Here is a 16,509-nt window from a genome sequence, read left to right as displayed (position 1 = left end):
AGTTGAACTCAGTTTTGAAAGTATTTCGTATTTCCAGTACAAATTATGAAAGTATACTCGGTTTATTGTTTGAATGCTATAGGTACTTCTTGTAACATGCTTTCTTTATAGTTTATTAATGACTATATTACTTATGTTCTTGTGTTCTTAAAGGCCTTGTATGCCACTGTAAACTTATTTTGCTTAGTGATAATAAATAGCTTCTGGAGGCAGAGGCTTTAATCCGTGTAAGGCAGACATCATGTCAGCTAGGTAATGGAGCCCCTGTTCTCTGGTTAACAGTATTCTGATGGCCGTATACGTGTCTGAAGCGTCCAAGGAGACCGCACGTCGCCTGTTTGCATACGATATCGGCTTGGGCCCTGCGCCTGGTGTGATGTTGTAGGCAGCCATTGGGTACACAACGCGCACATCTCTAGTTCGGATAATTTGAACGCAGATGAGAACATTTCTGACACCTTACGTCCAGTAGTTGTGCCCTATCTTCGAGGCCTCCAAACGCCGTGTTCCAAAAAGGTAATGCAGAACACATGTTGCATGTCCTGTTTTGACCTTCCTCGTTACACAAGGTATTTGATTGCTGCCCTGGCCTGCACGGTCTATAGATCTGTCACCCATTCAGAACATCTGGTCATGGGTTTGCTGAGAGGCTGCCCCGTTACCGCTGTCCAGCTAAGACGCTTGATGAAATGTGGCATAGACTTCAAGTATCATGGAATAAGTTGCCCATTTCTGTCATCCAAGCCCAGTTTGACTCCATGCCTCATGGGGCAAGGGCAGTTTCAGCTACCAGGCTGGCAGCTGTTCTATTAATTTCGTACCCCTGTAAACCTCCAAAATACTTACAAATTTAATCATTTGGTCTTCATGGCGTACTGTAACCGTAAAAGAGGCTAAATAAACATGATGATGTTAGGTCTTTTCCCTTTCTAAGCAGGATATCTACTAAGCAGGATATCTACTTTCATTCACAATTTTAGCTTTCTGATGTAGGTCATGCTGTTTTGTATGGTATTTTATATTATTGAGAATAAAAGTCCTTATTTTCTTTGCATATAAAGTACAATTTACTTATTATTTTGTTAATATGCTGTCGAAAAGAAAGTAAGCTGATAATTAAAAGCAAAGTTAATATAGTTAACTGCAAAATAATGTATTGATTAAAAATTATTTCTTTGTTTGGTTTCGAAGCAATAAAAAATAAGCTTATGTGCTTAGTTTTATGATATATGTAAATAAATGTTTAGTTTTTTTATTAACTTCAATTCAAGAAAAGAACAGATTGTGTGTTTAAGCAAATAAAGAAATAAATTTATTGTTTGTTTTGTCGAAAAAGTACTTTTGTATTTCTTTCAAGAGAAATAGAAAGGTGTTTTACTTTGTGTAAGCTTTGCTAAAAATGTGTGATTGGGAAATAAATCTCCACTTTGATTTGCAATAAATTTGACTTTGCCTTTAGGAAATGACTATCCATTTATCCCTTATTTAAGAGAAACAGTCCATTTATGATCTTTTATAATAAACTATGTATATTCTCAATTATTTATATTCTTTCGTAAGGGAAAAAAATATAAATAAAAATGCATAAACATAATTTTTAAAATAAATACAATTAAAAGAGGAATTTATACAATGAGTTTGTACTGAAAAAGGATATGATAATTAATTCAGTTAATGGCAATAATAAGTTAAATAATTCTATTTGCAGAATTCCTCTACAATTTAATATCACAATTAGTAAAAGCATGTGATTAAAAGATAATGCTTATACATTTGCCAATACAATTAAATTAATACACTTCGTCATTTATTCGCCTCACGCTTTTATTATTTGCCGTAGAAAATTGCAGATAAATTCTGTAAATAGAATTACTTAATCTATTATTCACATTAAATTATATGATAAATTACATTTTTAAACTTTTAGTGCATCATAATGCATTTTAAATAAAAGCTTATTATCTAAAAACCTTTTTTAATAGTATTTTATTTTCTGTTTTTTAATCTCAATTACCCGTTATCAAAGATGATTTTTTAGTCTCTATTAAAGCGCAAACAATAAATTGTAAAAAAAAAAAAAAATTATGAAATAAAGAAAAATAACGCCATTCAGAGAATGAAAAAAAATCCATTTGAATATTAAGTGTCAGAAATTAGGTGTAATAACAGTGTTGCCTAATGGATTTTACTTGGAGCTAAAATGAAAAAACAAATATCGCCAATTTGTCATTAAGTGCTTTAAGATGGCAAATTCAAAACGCTTTTTTTTCCCGTCTACTTCAGACTACAACACAATTTTTTCATGTAGAAAATCGCTGAATTAATATTTAATCATTCTTGTTTAAAAAGAGGGAGATTGTTTTATAATCCCTGAAAATTTAAAAACGTTATATCCGATATATTTTTGACGTTGAAATTTTAAAATCATAAACTCCAAATAGCCTAAAATATCCGCCAAAAATTCAGAAATTAAGCTACAATTTTCATACAAGTTTCATTAAAAAGATTTATTTCGATGGCACAAACAGTAAAATTTTGATTTGCTTAGTTCGTTCGTTAAACGTAGATAAGTGGGAAAAAAAAAAAAAAAAAACAGCTTAAGTATTAAGTAAAAAATCTAAATCAAATTTTTAAAAAATCGTTTCACCTCATTACATTGCCATCGATAAACAGTGTGCGTACAAAATTTGAACTCAGTATCTTTCAAACGACATTTCACCTCAATGAAACACTATGAGTGACAAAATAAAAGCTTATAAAAAACTACTTGATGTAGTAATTACTTAATGTTATAAGAAATTACTTAATGCTGTACTTAATGTAATAGTGCTGTAATGTTTAGTTTACCAGCGTAAGAAATTTATTAGATTGCATTCCGAGTATGTTCATTCCCTCTTAGCGTTGTAAGGATCTTAAGTTTTACTAACGTTTATTTTATTTTAAATCTTTACTATCACTTCTTATTTTCTACATCCAGAATTAAAAGCTTTAACTTATTTATGCAAATTTGTCTGGCGAACGCCAAGTACTTAAGTTGTGGCTTTTTGCCAAGCGAAAGAGAGGAAGGAGTTAGTAGAATCAGGCCTTAGCAGTTTTACTCGGTTGCTGGTTGCCTTCCAGGCCAGAGGTTTAATCCTCTTAATAATTTTAAACGTATTGTAGTGTTAACAGTTCTCTGTACTACATACGGCTTCCTGTTAATATACGGCCAATCTTCCACGTAGGCCCTTGTTTATTATTCCAAAGTTAAGTTAGCGTTTAGTTAATATTTTTTTTATATTCTTACGTTCAGACCACAAGTGGTTGGTCTCTGTATTCCGAAGTCCGGAAATCATTGTAAAGAGAGAAAAATAAAGGGTTTCGTATACCCTTCCTGTGTATCTTGTCTACTTCCCACATTTATTGAACATAGCTTTAGTAAGCTCCCTGTTCCGAGTCAGGTTTGTGAATGTTCGCCAAGCAAGTAAGGCGGAACATTGAACCTGACAGCGTTATAGACATAAAATTCCGTATGGAAGGTTGGCTTTCGTATTCATTACACGTAAACATTTCTACCTGTTTTTAATATATCCGATTTCGGGTTGGATTTTTGTTAATGGCAGGGCGCCTTATTTAATAGCCATTAGCCTTGTGTCCTATAAGGGCCAGAAGTGGTGGCCATTTTATTATAGAAGCACTGAGGCCACCGTACCTTCTATGAAGGGACGGACAGTTACAACGATGCCTTCTCCGGGATTCGAACCCAGGCCTATCGCTACGGCAGTCAGGGTAGCCACTCTAACGGCTGTGTGACTCGGGTTGGATGTTCAGGATGTCCATAACTAAAGAACCCTATTTCAAAGCTGCATTCAAGGGAAACGACTGATCAGAAAATTGTGAAATTTTGTAGCGGACTTAATGAAGGGAGGAGAATGTCTTCTAGCGAAAAAAAAAAAGTTACAAATAGCGTCACCAGAGGCATTATATTAATAGACCATACATTTAACCACACAGTTATAATAGTTTTAAAATTTTGCAAATTTTGTTACACAATAAAAGCATGTTCCACATGATGGCAATCATTTTAAAACTGCCACCTGAAATCGTAAGATGGCATGTTCCACAGTTGGCCGAAGTGTATGCCAGGATCCTGGCTTTAAGATCAGCTAAAGTTCTTCTTACCAGATGATTCAAATGTCTCCAAAACCAAAAATCGCGTGGATTGATGGGAAGGCCACACATTACGAAATTGCCAGCCGTTTGGGCAAAACAGTTTTATTAACAAAGCGCAGTCTTATAATTTTATATTCATTGTGAGCAACAAGCACATTGAAAACAAAGTCTCTGCGTTTGTTTCTAGGTTTTATAACATGTGCTGCATGAAGTCTCAAACGATTTACATTTTTTCCTACAGATTTCAAAAGTAAAAAGCCCTCTCGCGAGGCTATAACTCTGGTGAGGCTTATAACTAGTTGTTTTTGCTCTAAACCAGCGGCCGTCAACTCTTAGAACTTCACGGATCACTATATATATAATTTTATATTTGGCGGATTACTAGTGCGAATTAAAAATACATTTATACGGTAATAATCAGCAAACTACACATATTTCGTTCACATTGAAAAATTACATGAAGAGTATAAAAATCTTACCTTCTTGTATAGAAAACTTCACATGTCCATATCACTGAAAATGAAATTCACGAAAAGCAAGAACAAACCAGCAAATGCAAAACAATATCAATAAACTGACAGTGGTATGTCGCCATTTTTAATTATTGTAAACATAATAATTATCGCTTACTCCGCGATGGCGTCATCGATCAACAGTTAGACAAAACAAAAACAGAAGTTTCCAGTAATGCAATTATAAACAAGAATGCAGATGGTTCTCAGAGAAATCCATCAAGATGCCTATTGACACGGATAAAAACTGCGTTATTAATGATCACATTAGCATACGTTTGTAATTCAAAAGGAAAGAAAATTCCAGTACCCGCTGTTAATGATAACAGCAGCATATCCGTGGATGCCAAATCTCACTTTCAACTGTCGCTAGGTGCACCTGCAAAAGTAGCTAAAAAATTGCTAAATTCAGAAGGAATTTCGTTAAAATAAAAAAAAAAAAAAATGTATAACACATATTCCGAAATAGGTTTATTTTTACTCGTCATTTTTTAAACTGAATCTCCATAAAAGATATAAATAATGTCCCACCTTTTTCTGTGTATTGCAAGAAAAGGAATGAAGGTATAAAACGAGAAAGTCATTTTTTAATTATAGTCAAGAAAATACCATTTATTCTTGGCAGTTTGAGGAACTCTGGAATTTCAGGGCTGACTCGTAGCGCTCGGCGGGTTAATACAGTTAATGTAGGACACAAGAATATTCAAAGTTTAAATAAATTCTTTACCAGAATGTCTAGAGTCTCGAAGTTGAGTGAATACTGTAATTTAAACAAAACGCATGAAGCACTTCATGTAATTGAAAGTAACTACGCATAAAACATTATCATCAAAAGCAAATTATAATTTAGTATGTACTATGTTTAAATTATGCTTATTTAAACAGGCGGTAATTATAATTTATATCACATACCTACGAACGTAAATCTCAAGTAAAATACTTAGTAGTCGGTTGAATAAAGAACTCCATTACTTATCTCCGAAAAGCGAATCTTAATTTCCGTTTCGGAAAATGTGTTATTTACCATTTACAGAATAGGAAGTTACGTACACATTCTGCTTCATTGTTGCTGTCATTACCCTAGGGAAGTATAGAAGATAAATGCGCAGAAAATTTGACGTAAGGCTGAGGATGAGATTACGATTACTTGCGACATTCTTAAACCCTGCTTTCTGTCACAAGAGTATAACGGATCAAATATGAAATAGCTCACCTAAAGCGTGGCACAAAGCGTTTGGCTAGTTGCAATTTGTATAAAACTTAATTGTCTGAATTATCACGGATGAAACGAGTTTCACTTAGTCGGTTTAAGAGAAGATAGCTTTCAGAAATTAATGAAAGGGAATTGAAATTGTAGAAAGCAATTAAATGGATGCTATTATTTAATTCATGAACTAATCATTATGTCCCACACTACCTGTGGAAAGATTAGGAATTAATAATTGTACAGAAATCATTTGATGTTGTTCCCTCGTGTATTATGTTGCACTGATGGAAGAACAGAAATAAAACGCATAATAGAAACAGATTTAGTTTCCTTTTACTTCCTTGTACCCTGTAAAAGAAGCATTGAAATCGCAAAAAATTTCGGGTATCGTATTTCAACGAAAATATTCATTTTGACTACTGGAATCCATCTGAACGATGTTTTTGTGTGAAAAAAACAGATTGTAAAATGGATTTTAAATTTATTAGAAAGATTTTTTGGTGACGTCTGTACGTACGTATTGCGCATGTATGTAGTACATAATACGCACGTATGGGTGTCTCTCCCATAACTCAAAAACGAGTAGCCATAGAACGTTTAAATTTTGCTTATGGGACTGCCATAACATGCAGTTGTGCACCTCCCCTTTTTGTTCAATCGACTGCACTAAACGCATATATATATATATATATATATATGTATGTATGTTCATATATGTATATATACCAGTTCTGTTGCCCGGGTCGATAAGCACAGTTTTCTTATTCTTATGTGCTGGTCATTTGTGCATTTTTTTATTTAAAAGTGACGAATTGCGTTGCTCTTATGTTCGAGTTAAGGTTTTTATGCCTTGAATTAATCTGCATGCAATACTTATAGAAATATCAATAATTTAAAGTTTAAGTGGCGTAGGCCTAGCGACGCCACCATTTGTTTACATTTGAAACTCTTATTAGAATAATGAATTAAGCCAGTTGGTGCACCAACTTCAGTGTTTTTCTCCACAGTGAAACCAAAAGTAAACTTTTTGTGCAACGGAAATTTGTCTTGTTTTTGCGTAAAAACGCTAATTTTAATTGCAAAATTTTTTAATTTTATTTTGGTGTTTTGTGTTTTTCTCTACTTTACAATTTTTAATGAAGATGTTCCAAGTGTTTAGGTATTTTTGCGTTGCAGCAAAATGAGAACAGAATTAATTGAATGAAAAATGTATAATAATTGAATGCGTGTTCTGCGTGTCTGACAGCTCATGCCATAGCTTAACTCCATACTAGGCAGAAAGAGCTGTCTCTCAGATCTCCTAGAGGGATTAGTTTATTCTCACCACTCATGCTCCCAGAAGCCAAATTCCCATGGAAGCAGGAAATTTTCACTTCCATGCGAATTCCAGCGGTTGAAGGTTTCAATTTTATCTCTCAGACATGTGATGATGTGGAGAACATGAAACATGAAGAACATGAAAAGATGTGGAGCTTGTTGAAACCGGTGAAGTCTGAAAGATTCACCATCACACTACCCACTTGGATAGGTTCTAAGAACCGGGTTCTTGTATTTTAAACCTTGAGAGCCAAGACTGTCTCCGAGCACATAACTTAGCTAGTACAATAAAGGAAATCAGGAAGGAACATTAATAACATGCAGTCAAGCATCAGTAAGTTGAAATTCAAGGTAATGAAATAAAACTCAGACATCGTTAATTGAAAAATCGAGTTAATGAGAGTTTCGGCAAATTTTCGCTCCCCTCCCCGAAAAGAAAGTACACCTAGGCTTTTAAATGGACTTGCATAAAAGTGTATTTAACAAAGTGAGGTAGAAATCATTCCGCACGCTAATGATAAAAATTAGTTTAGTATATACGAAATACTCAAATTTAATTAAGATCGAAAAGATTTCTAATCGCGTATCTGTATTTGAAGAATATTAAATGGAATAGTTTTCGTTCTTTTAATAGGCAAGCAAAACTAAGTGGAAGCATTAATATAAAAAGTGTCAACAAAAACAGTACTTTTCTTGGAAAGTATATAATTAATATTTTAGAAAGTAGATTAAAATTTAGAATCTTAAAAATCTCACTAAAAATTCTTTTAAAGTACACTTTTAAATACTCCCGAAAAAAAAGAGTGCATTTGTAAAATCTACTCTTTTTTGCTAACGTACACTGTTAACTAGTCAACTTGGAAGTCTGTTTTGTGACTTCTCGCAAAGACTAGAAGATGAAAACAAAAAGAGAAAGGTGTAAAAGACCGTTTTATGGAACACAGTTATTTACAGACGGCACGGACTTAGTGCTTATGCTGTTATCACATCTATAGACGCGCGCGCTTACCCGGGACAATTCCGAGAAACGAGATTCTAGTAGCACGGCTTTAAGCGGCAGGCTTCCGAGAAATGTTTCGTCTAGCTAGGAGGAACGTGTCCCGGCTACGAGCAACATTTTAAAACTTTTCCCAAAATGTTCCGGCTGGAGACCTGTTCCTCGAACGTTCAACCAATCAGACGAAAGGTCAGCTTCTGAAAGATCACGGGTAACTTTCAATATGGCGATGGCTCTCACTGTGAAGTGATGGACGGTGGAAATAGACGCCGATTTAATTATTGCTGTTTTGTTGTAATACAACTGCCTGAGTCATTTTTTAAATGTGTATATATTCATTAAATATATAATCGTGGAAATTTCAGAGTTGACATTATTTTACGACGTTCTTGCATTTCGGATTTGTTTACAAATTGTTCGTAGCCAAAAGTTCGCCAAATTTGTCGTATTTCGTGCTGATCGTGTATTATAACACTGTTATATAATAGAATTTTATTTCTTAAATTTAAGTTGAATAATTTTTTAAAATCCTTTCGTATATGCGCGGCTTTTCTCCTAATTACTTATCTTTTAAATTGTTAACTGCATAATCAGTGACTCATTTTAAACAGCATAAAAGATGCATAAAAAAGAAAAGCATAGCTTATGTAATAATGAGAATACTCATTAAATTTGTCTATTATTTTCATGTTATTAATGAAATACTTTTTGAATTATAAATACATTAGAAACTATACTTTTATTGGAAATGCTACATATTGAAACATTGAAAATTTATGGATTTATTATTATGCATGATGAAAAACATTTGTATATACATTCATTAATATAAATCTTATTCATTACATTAATACTAATAAATATATATTAACAACTTCTAAAACATCGCATCTCTCTATCTGTATGTAAATATATGACTTATTAGATGTGTATATATATATATGTATGTATGAATACAAAAATGAACATTGCCAAGAAGTTTATTTAAAGTTACTTTTAATTCAGATAACGATTATGTAATTGGCAGCAACTATAGTTATCAGTTCTTTGCAAATTATTATGGGTATGTAATAATCAGTTGAAAAATAATTGATGAGTATTTGAGTACTAAAGAGTGTACACATTTTGTTATTGGGTTAATTCATAATTATATCATACGTATGATCTACGTAATAAAAACATGACTAATAAATAATAAGAAATGTAACAGCTGTGCATTTATAACATTTGATTACTTAAAACAGCGCTCAACTGGTTATCACCTTCATGTCTGTTTACATAATGAATTGCACTTTCCAATTAAGTGCACGGGCCTACTAGTGGCCGAAGTGTCTTTGAACACTGGTAGTTCTGTCTCAGGTTAGAATGCTGCAAACGGGATGGCTACATGACGTTTCCTTGGTTTGCCCCATTTGTAACTGGTATACGAGCCAGTTTTAAAAAATCTTCTACAAAGGGATCCCTCCTGTTAGGCAGATATCCCTCGAGGCTTTGCCGTAATCACATAAAACAAACTCATGATGTGCACCACATGTGTTTTAGGTGTATTGCCGAGTGTTCTATGGGACAGTAAACAACTCGTGCATGTTTGATTGCTCATGTGTTCATATGCTTTGTTTGTATGCTTTGTATACGAGCTTTGTTTGTATGCTTTGTGTTCATATGCTTTTGTATACGAGCCAGTTTTAAAAAATCTTCTACAAAGGGATCCCTCCTAATGTTATCCCTCGAGGCTTTGCGGTAATCACATAAAACCAACTGAGCCCACCAGCGGCCGAGCGGTAAAGTCGCTGAACACTGGTAGTTCGGTCCGAGGTTCGAATCCCGCGAACGGGCTGGCTGCATGGACGCTTTCGTGGTTTTCCCCATGTGTAACGTGTAGACGAGCCAGTTTCCCTTAGAAAGTCCTCCCCGAAGGCATCCCTTCCCTTAGGCAGATAGCCCTAGTGTGCTTTGCTGTAATCTCAATAAATCAAACCATAAAACAAACTCATGATGTGAACACCTAATTTATAGAGTTGGTATAATTAATGTGTTTTAGGTATATTACCGAGTGTTCTATGGGACAGTAAACAACTCGCACATGTTTGATTGCTCATGTATTCATATGCTTTATTTGATCTGCATTTTGCTGAATAGTATCTGCTGGCTGTGAGGAGGTAAATATCAGCCATATAGATTTTTGTCATTTGAATGGACAGAACAGTAATTATGAGCCATAAAGTTAGTCAGAAAATGCTTTCATCAGGTCACAAATTTTCCAGTGAGCCATCAAATTTTCATTGAAATGCAGACAACAGAAAATACACATAAGCGATGTGTGATAAATAGACTTATCCAGCACATGTTTTTAAACTATTCTTAGAGTGTATACAGAATTTGGCTATTACTGATGTAATTGATTGCTATAACCAGAAGTGTGTTTATCTGTTACATGAAGTGCCAGAGTGGAGATCAAAGTGATTAACTTGATAGCAATCACCTTTCTATTATCTTCCATTACTAACAATAAAGTTTAAAACGAAAAGCGTGTGAGCGATTCAAAACAACACGAAGAAGCGAATGTCACTTGAAAGGAAACGTCACTTTCGCCAATCTGAGCGATAACTGATTCTTGTTTGGCTTTCAGCCTGTTTGCCAAGTGAAGATGGTAACCCTATTTCACCAAAGGCCGTTTCTCAGAACTGTTGCTACAAACGTTTTGTCCCGGCAACAAACAGCTAATGTGATAACGGCTTTTCAGTGTCACCAATCACTTGTGTTGAGGAACTTAAAGATCATGTAACAAACTAAATTTATAGGTAGCTAGTAGCGCAAGACTCTGCAATTTAATTTAACCCAGCAGGTTGAAAAATCTCAACCGGCGTGATGTTACACTTCGGCGGCAAGAATGCGAAGCCAAAATTCAAAATTCACACAGCTGGTAGCAATAGCGTCGTGCGCACCCAGTAGCGAAAACACGCTGTTAGTAACCTTTTTGCTACTTCCGTTTAAATACACTCACCTTAACCGTAACTCATTTACATACTGGTGAGGAACTGAGTGAAGTCAGATAGGATAGGAAATGCAAACGAATTAAAATAACTATTAGTAAAAATAATAGAAGCTTACATATTTTACGTGTGAAGATGATAAAATGACTGACAAAACTGCAGTTTTATTGTTTCGTAGTTGAAGATTCTGTTAAGAATGTATGATTATTCAATTCTAATAATTAAAGTTATATCATACTTATTTAAAATGGAAATTCAGTTATAGCCGATTATAAACAGATGAAATAAGTCTCGATCACTACGGACATTTTTAGTCATCAATAAAAAAAAATCTCCCTTCTAATATCAATAATTGATTTCTGAGAGAAGAAAAATAATGCAAATGTTTTAAAGAACAGTAAAGAGTGAAAAATCAAATATTCTAGGTCCATAAGAAAAACGATTAAAAGAAATTAAAATTTAACAAAATATGAGTGTGGCTGTCACTAATTCGTTAGAAACTGACATCATGATTGGAGGACCCTCATTTAAGCTCTTTTTTTCCTGTGATATAAAAGTATATCTATTTACCTTTTTATTATCTGCTTATTTGTTCACAGAAAAAGTTCTGTATTTTTTTAATTATCTTTTTTTTTTCCTTTGCAGACTGCTTCATTTTGATTTCAAGTTTTAAGCCTATTCGTTCACTATGTAAACTATAAACGGAAAAATTTGAAGACGGAAGCTATCATTTGAAAGAAATTTCCTCAGATCTGAAGGATGTTCTCTTCTCAAGCTCAGACTTTCATTTCATGCATTACATTTTTCATTCACTAAAATAATTTTGAAGATATCAAATATCGGAGAACATGATATTAGTTTTACATAAAGAAGCAATCGAACTTTCAATAATATTCGGATCTTAAATGCATTTACTAAAATATTTCTAAAATCTATTATTATAGTTTCCAACTGAAGTTTCATAACAAGAAATCTTGGATGATATATGTTTTATTTTTGAGAATGGAAAGCATACTTCCACAGAAATATGTGTTCTAAATTGATTAATCAAAGACGGAAGATATGCTGTATTTTAATCAAATTTAATTATTAGTCGATATGTTTTAAATGCATTTATTTTTAAAATATTATAGATAATTTAGTTTTTATGTGAAATTTACAAAAACTATTCGAAGAAAAGGATATTCCTTAAAGATCCTTTAAAGGGAGCATAACGCACAATCATCTTTAAATTTATTAGCAAGGTATACCTATTTATTACTTCGAGAATAAACTACTAAGAGATATTATTCATTACTTTCGCAATCAGTGAAGTTGTTAATCATCATGGCAAGTAATTTAACGGATATGTCCAGCGCTACAGAAGAGATAAGTAATTGCTCTTTGCTGGATACACTTCTATGCAGTTCCGTAACCTGTTCTTTTCAAGATAATGATCTGAACTGCAGTAATTCAAATTGGTCTCCATCTAATATACCAGAGACGTCAGCCCCGGAGCCCAATCCTGCCTTGGAAGAATTTCAAGAACAAAGTCGGTTTTGGGTTCAAAAGGTTCTAGTCCCGATTATAATGCTGATAGGAGTAATAGGAAACACAGTCACAATTTTTATAATGACCCAAAGGCGCATGCGCAGCTCCACAAATTGGTATTTAGCAGCTCTTGCAATTTTCGATATGAGTTATCTCGTCTTTTCTTTTGCACTATCTTTTCAACATTACCCTCACATACATGATTCACAGTTTTACGCGTACTGGAAATTTTGGCCATATATGTTGACTATCACTGATGCTTCAAGCAATTCGTCAGTATGGATAACTGTAACGTTCACCATTGAACGTTACATAGCGGTATGCTATCCTATGAAGGGTAAAATATATTGCACAGAATCCAGAGCAAAGAAAATGATTGTTATAGTTTTCTTAAGCTGTTTTCTAATCACTTTACCAACAGCTTTCGAGTGGAACATCATTGAAATCGTGAATCCGGTTACCAATGAGACTCAGATTCGAGCTGATTATTCAGAGTTGGGTCGTAATCCTGTTTATAAATCGGTGTACTACTGGTTTATATCTGTGGTTTTCATCATGATTCCTTTCATCCTACTTGCTGTATTCAATGCTTTCCTAATTAAATCAGTGCATTCTTCGAAATCCCGAAGAAAGACCATGACCAGAAGACGTGAAACTGGAGACCAAGCTAGGCAAGAGAGCAAGATAACTGTCATGCTTATAGCTGTTGTTATCTTGTTTCTCATATGCCAATTGCCCACTGCTGTTATCTTGCTTTATGAAGCATTCCACCATGTCACGCCCAGTAGCAATGAAGACCTGCTTCTTCGAGGACTTGGCAACATCTTCAACTTCCTCATGGCCATAAATGCAGCCGGAAACTTCGTCCTGTACTGTCTCTTAAGTCAGAAGTACAGAAGGACTTTCTTGGTAATATTCTGTCCATGTCTGAAGGGCAAGATCACGAGGCTACATTCTGTTTATCAGAATACTGTTTATTCAACCATGGAAAATGAGAGTCCAGCGGCATCCAGGAAATACAGTGTCCGTAACCCGAAAGCAAAGGACAGCACCGCAACCCTTCTGAATCAGAGTAGTTTTTCAAGGCAGCAACCTCAGAAATCCCCATCAATTCCTCGTTCCCAACAGCAGCTGAGTTTTTCAAAGACAGTAGCGGTGTTCACTGACGACAATGGTTCATATCCTTCTCCTGAAGATACAAATTATCGGCGACTGCTAAGGGGATTCAGATGTCCTTGGAAGAGGACTAAAATAGCTACTGGATCATGTCAGGACGAACGAACTGGACAGTTCATACCTCTAAAATCTCCTACAAAATGTTCTGTCTTCGATTCAGCTCACCTGCCTCCTGAAAATATGTCTGTATAAAACATAAGAAACTTCAGAAATATTTATGTATATGCATGAACGATTGTGAGTTCTAAATTATGTAAAAAAGAATGTGAAATTCGAAACTATGTTTGTAATGGTATTGTCCTTATAGTGTATTATCCCATCATGCATTTCATGGCATAATTTTAAATGTTCAGTTACTGTGATGTAATTAATACCCAATAAATAACTCAACTCCCATTATGTTTCTTTCTTTAAACATAAGCTCCACAGTTGCACACTTTTATTTAAATGCTGAGTGAGGATATGAGTTTTTAAGGTCATTCTAAGCAGGTTCAATTAAGAAGTTTTAAATGTGGCCTAAAAATCACTGTAGAAAATAGTAAAATCACCTTATGTTCACTATGTCCAGGAAGGAAAAATGCCTTAGGCCACTTTAAAGGACTTGCCTTGGCTACCCACTGTTTTGAACTTTTATGGTCTAAAGAGACAATTTCTGCTTTACGGAATTTTATTCTCAATTTAAATTCTTCAGATCTTATTTTTATTTTCATTTAACTATTGTATATTTTTTCAATTCCTTCTTTTATTTTAACTTACTTGTCTGAACCTCATGGCATAATCTGTGGTATTCGAGAAGACGGAATTTCAGTTAACCCCTCCAAAAAACACCGTCACCTAGCTTTTTTGCAATAACAGCCAACATTAGCAAATCTTTCATTCTGAAGTTATTTACAAGTTGTTAGAAATTATCTACATAGAATTTCATAACAAAAATATTAGACCATCATATATGTAAATACAAAACAAAAGAATATAATGTATACAAAAATTTTGTTGCAAAATAAATATATTAATATAAATTTATAACAGTTTAAAACAATTGCAGGTAAGTACTTATTTAAACTAAAAATACCATATACGCATTGCAGAAAGTTAAATTTACAAAATATTTCTTAATATCTTTTCTAAAATATTATATAACTACATTTCTGTCATATGCATAACTTCAGTAATATTCAATCTGCTTTCAATGTTTTTAAATTAAGAATTTAATAAGATGAAAACTTATTATTATGTTAGAAGTATAATATGTATTATACTCTGGATGACAGATAATTTTATATACATGTTACATCCGCTGATAATATTCCAGATAAATATGCTGGTAGAGTTCTGCTTTCCGTAATGGCAACAAATTCCGTAATGGCTACTTCTTCTCCTAGGCAACGTGATCATATATTCTCATTTTATCAAAAGAAATTCCCTGAATAATTATTTGATAAATCTTTGATAGTATGTATTAGAAGGTTTTCGTGTTGAAAGTAACTTTTAACAACCATTCTGAACAAATAGCCTAATAAGAACAATTAGAGGTTGGTATTACAGCTTAACGCTCCATACTGGACAAAGGAAATTTTCAGGGACATTTTTGTTCTCTGCATTAAAATCAATTGAATAGGTATCCCTTGGAAAGATATCATGCTGACAGTTTGGTTTGATTACAAGGATGTTGTGCATTTTAAACTGCTTCAAGCAAGCGGAATGATCGATTCAGGTGTTTACGGCCAACAGCTCCTGTAATTGGAAGAAGCAATAAAGAAGAAAAGGCCAGAAATGGCTATCCACAAAGGAATCGTGTTCCATCCCGACAATGGGAGGCCACGCACATCTAGGTACATCTACAATATTATTGGAGCTTAGTTGGGAAGTAATGTTACATCTGCTAATAGCCGCAACCTTGCACCACTGGATTACCATTTATTTGGCAGTTTAAAAATTTCTTAGTTAGTTAAAATTTCAATAATATAATAATGATGCCTTCAAATCACGCTTGGTTGAGTTTTTTGCTGATAAAGACCAGAAGTTCTTTCAGCACGAAATCCTGAAGTTACCAGAAAGATGGCGAAAGTTCATCAAACAGAACGAAAGCTATTTGAGTTATTCGAAAGTTCATTTTTGTGTCACTAAAAAACCTAAATTTCTTTCTTGCCAACACGATACTTTACACATAAGTATTTCTTTGTTATTACGAGTTATTGCTGTAAAATCATCTTGCACACATAGGCAGATTAAAATTTAACAACGCTCCAGTTGTTGATATCAGGTGGATTACGATAAAAATGAAAATATGCAACACAAAAAATGTTGATCCATATATCGGTGATAAAGTGAAGAAATTATAGACTACCTCACCTCTTAATATTACATTTATTAAGAACACATTTCTCTCAAACACGATTCTTGGTTGTCCCTACCAATAAATCATTTACTAGTCAGTTATCGAATTGAAACAACTAACGCGAATACTGTAAGCTCAGACAAAGGAAGGAATTGCTGTTTCATTTAAAATGTTGAAAAACTTGATTTGTAGAGTTTGATTTTATTAGACAGGGTATTTTATTCTGAATAAATTGACACCATTATTTTATTTTTCTGACAATCAGTTTTCAAGCTATAAGAAAGCAT

The 16,509-nt window shown here is 33.8% G+C and overlaps 1 protein-coding gene across 14 annotated transcripts in view; it reads left to right on the top strand.

Annotated features, from left to right (window-relative positions):
* LOC118181291 (FMRFamide receptor-like) overlaps positions 1-14,280 on the top strand; it is a 647,035-nt gene extending 632,755 nt beyond the window's left edge. For all 14 annotated transcript variants that reach the window (XM_085806839.1, XM_085806834.1, XM_085806838.1 and 11 more), the window contains one exon: positions 11,824-14,280. In XM_085806839.1, the coding sequence (XP_085662965.1) occupies positions 12,505-14,076 (1,572 nt within the window). In that variant the 5' untranslated portion in view covers positions 11,824-12,504 and the 3' untranslated portion in view covers positions 14,077-14,280. The remainder of the gene's footprint in view (positions 1-11,823) is intronic.
* The last annotated feature ends 2,229 nt before the right edge of the window (positions 14,281-16,509 follow it).

This window comes from Stegodyphus dumicola, chromosome 12, assembly GCF_044657685.1.
Source record: "Stegodyphus dumicola isolate Sdum_Otavi_A_Nest chromosome 12, ASM4465768v1".
Classification (NCBI taxonomy): Eukaryota; Metazoa; Arthropoda; class Arachnida; order Araneae; family Eresidae; genus Stegodyphus; species Stegodyphus dumicola.
The sequence above is the reverse complement of the archived record's forward strand: the minus strand, read 5'-3'. Positions and strand labels throughout refer to the sequence as shown.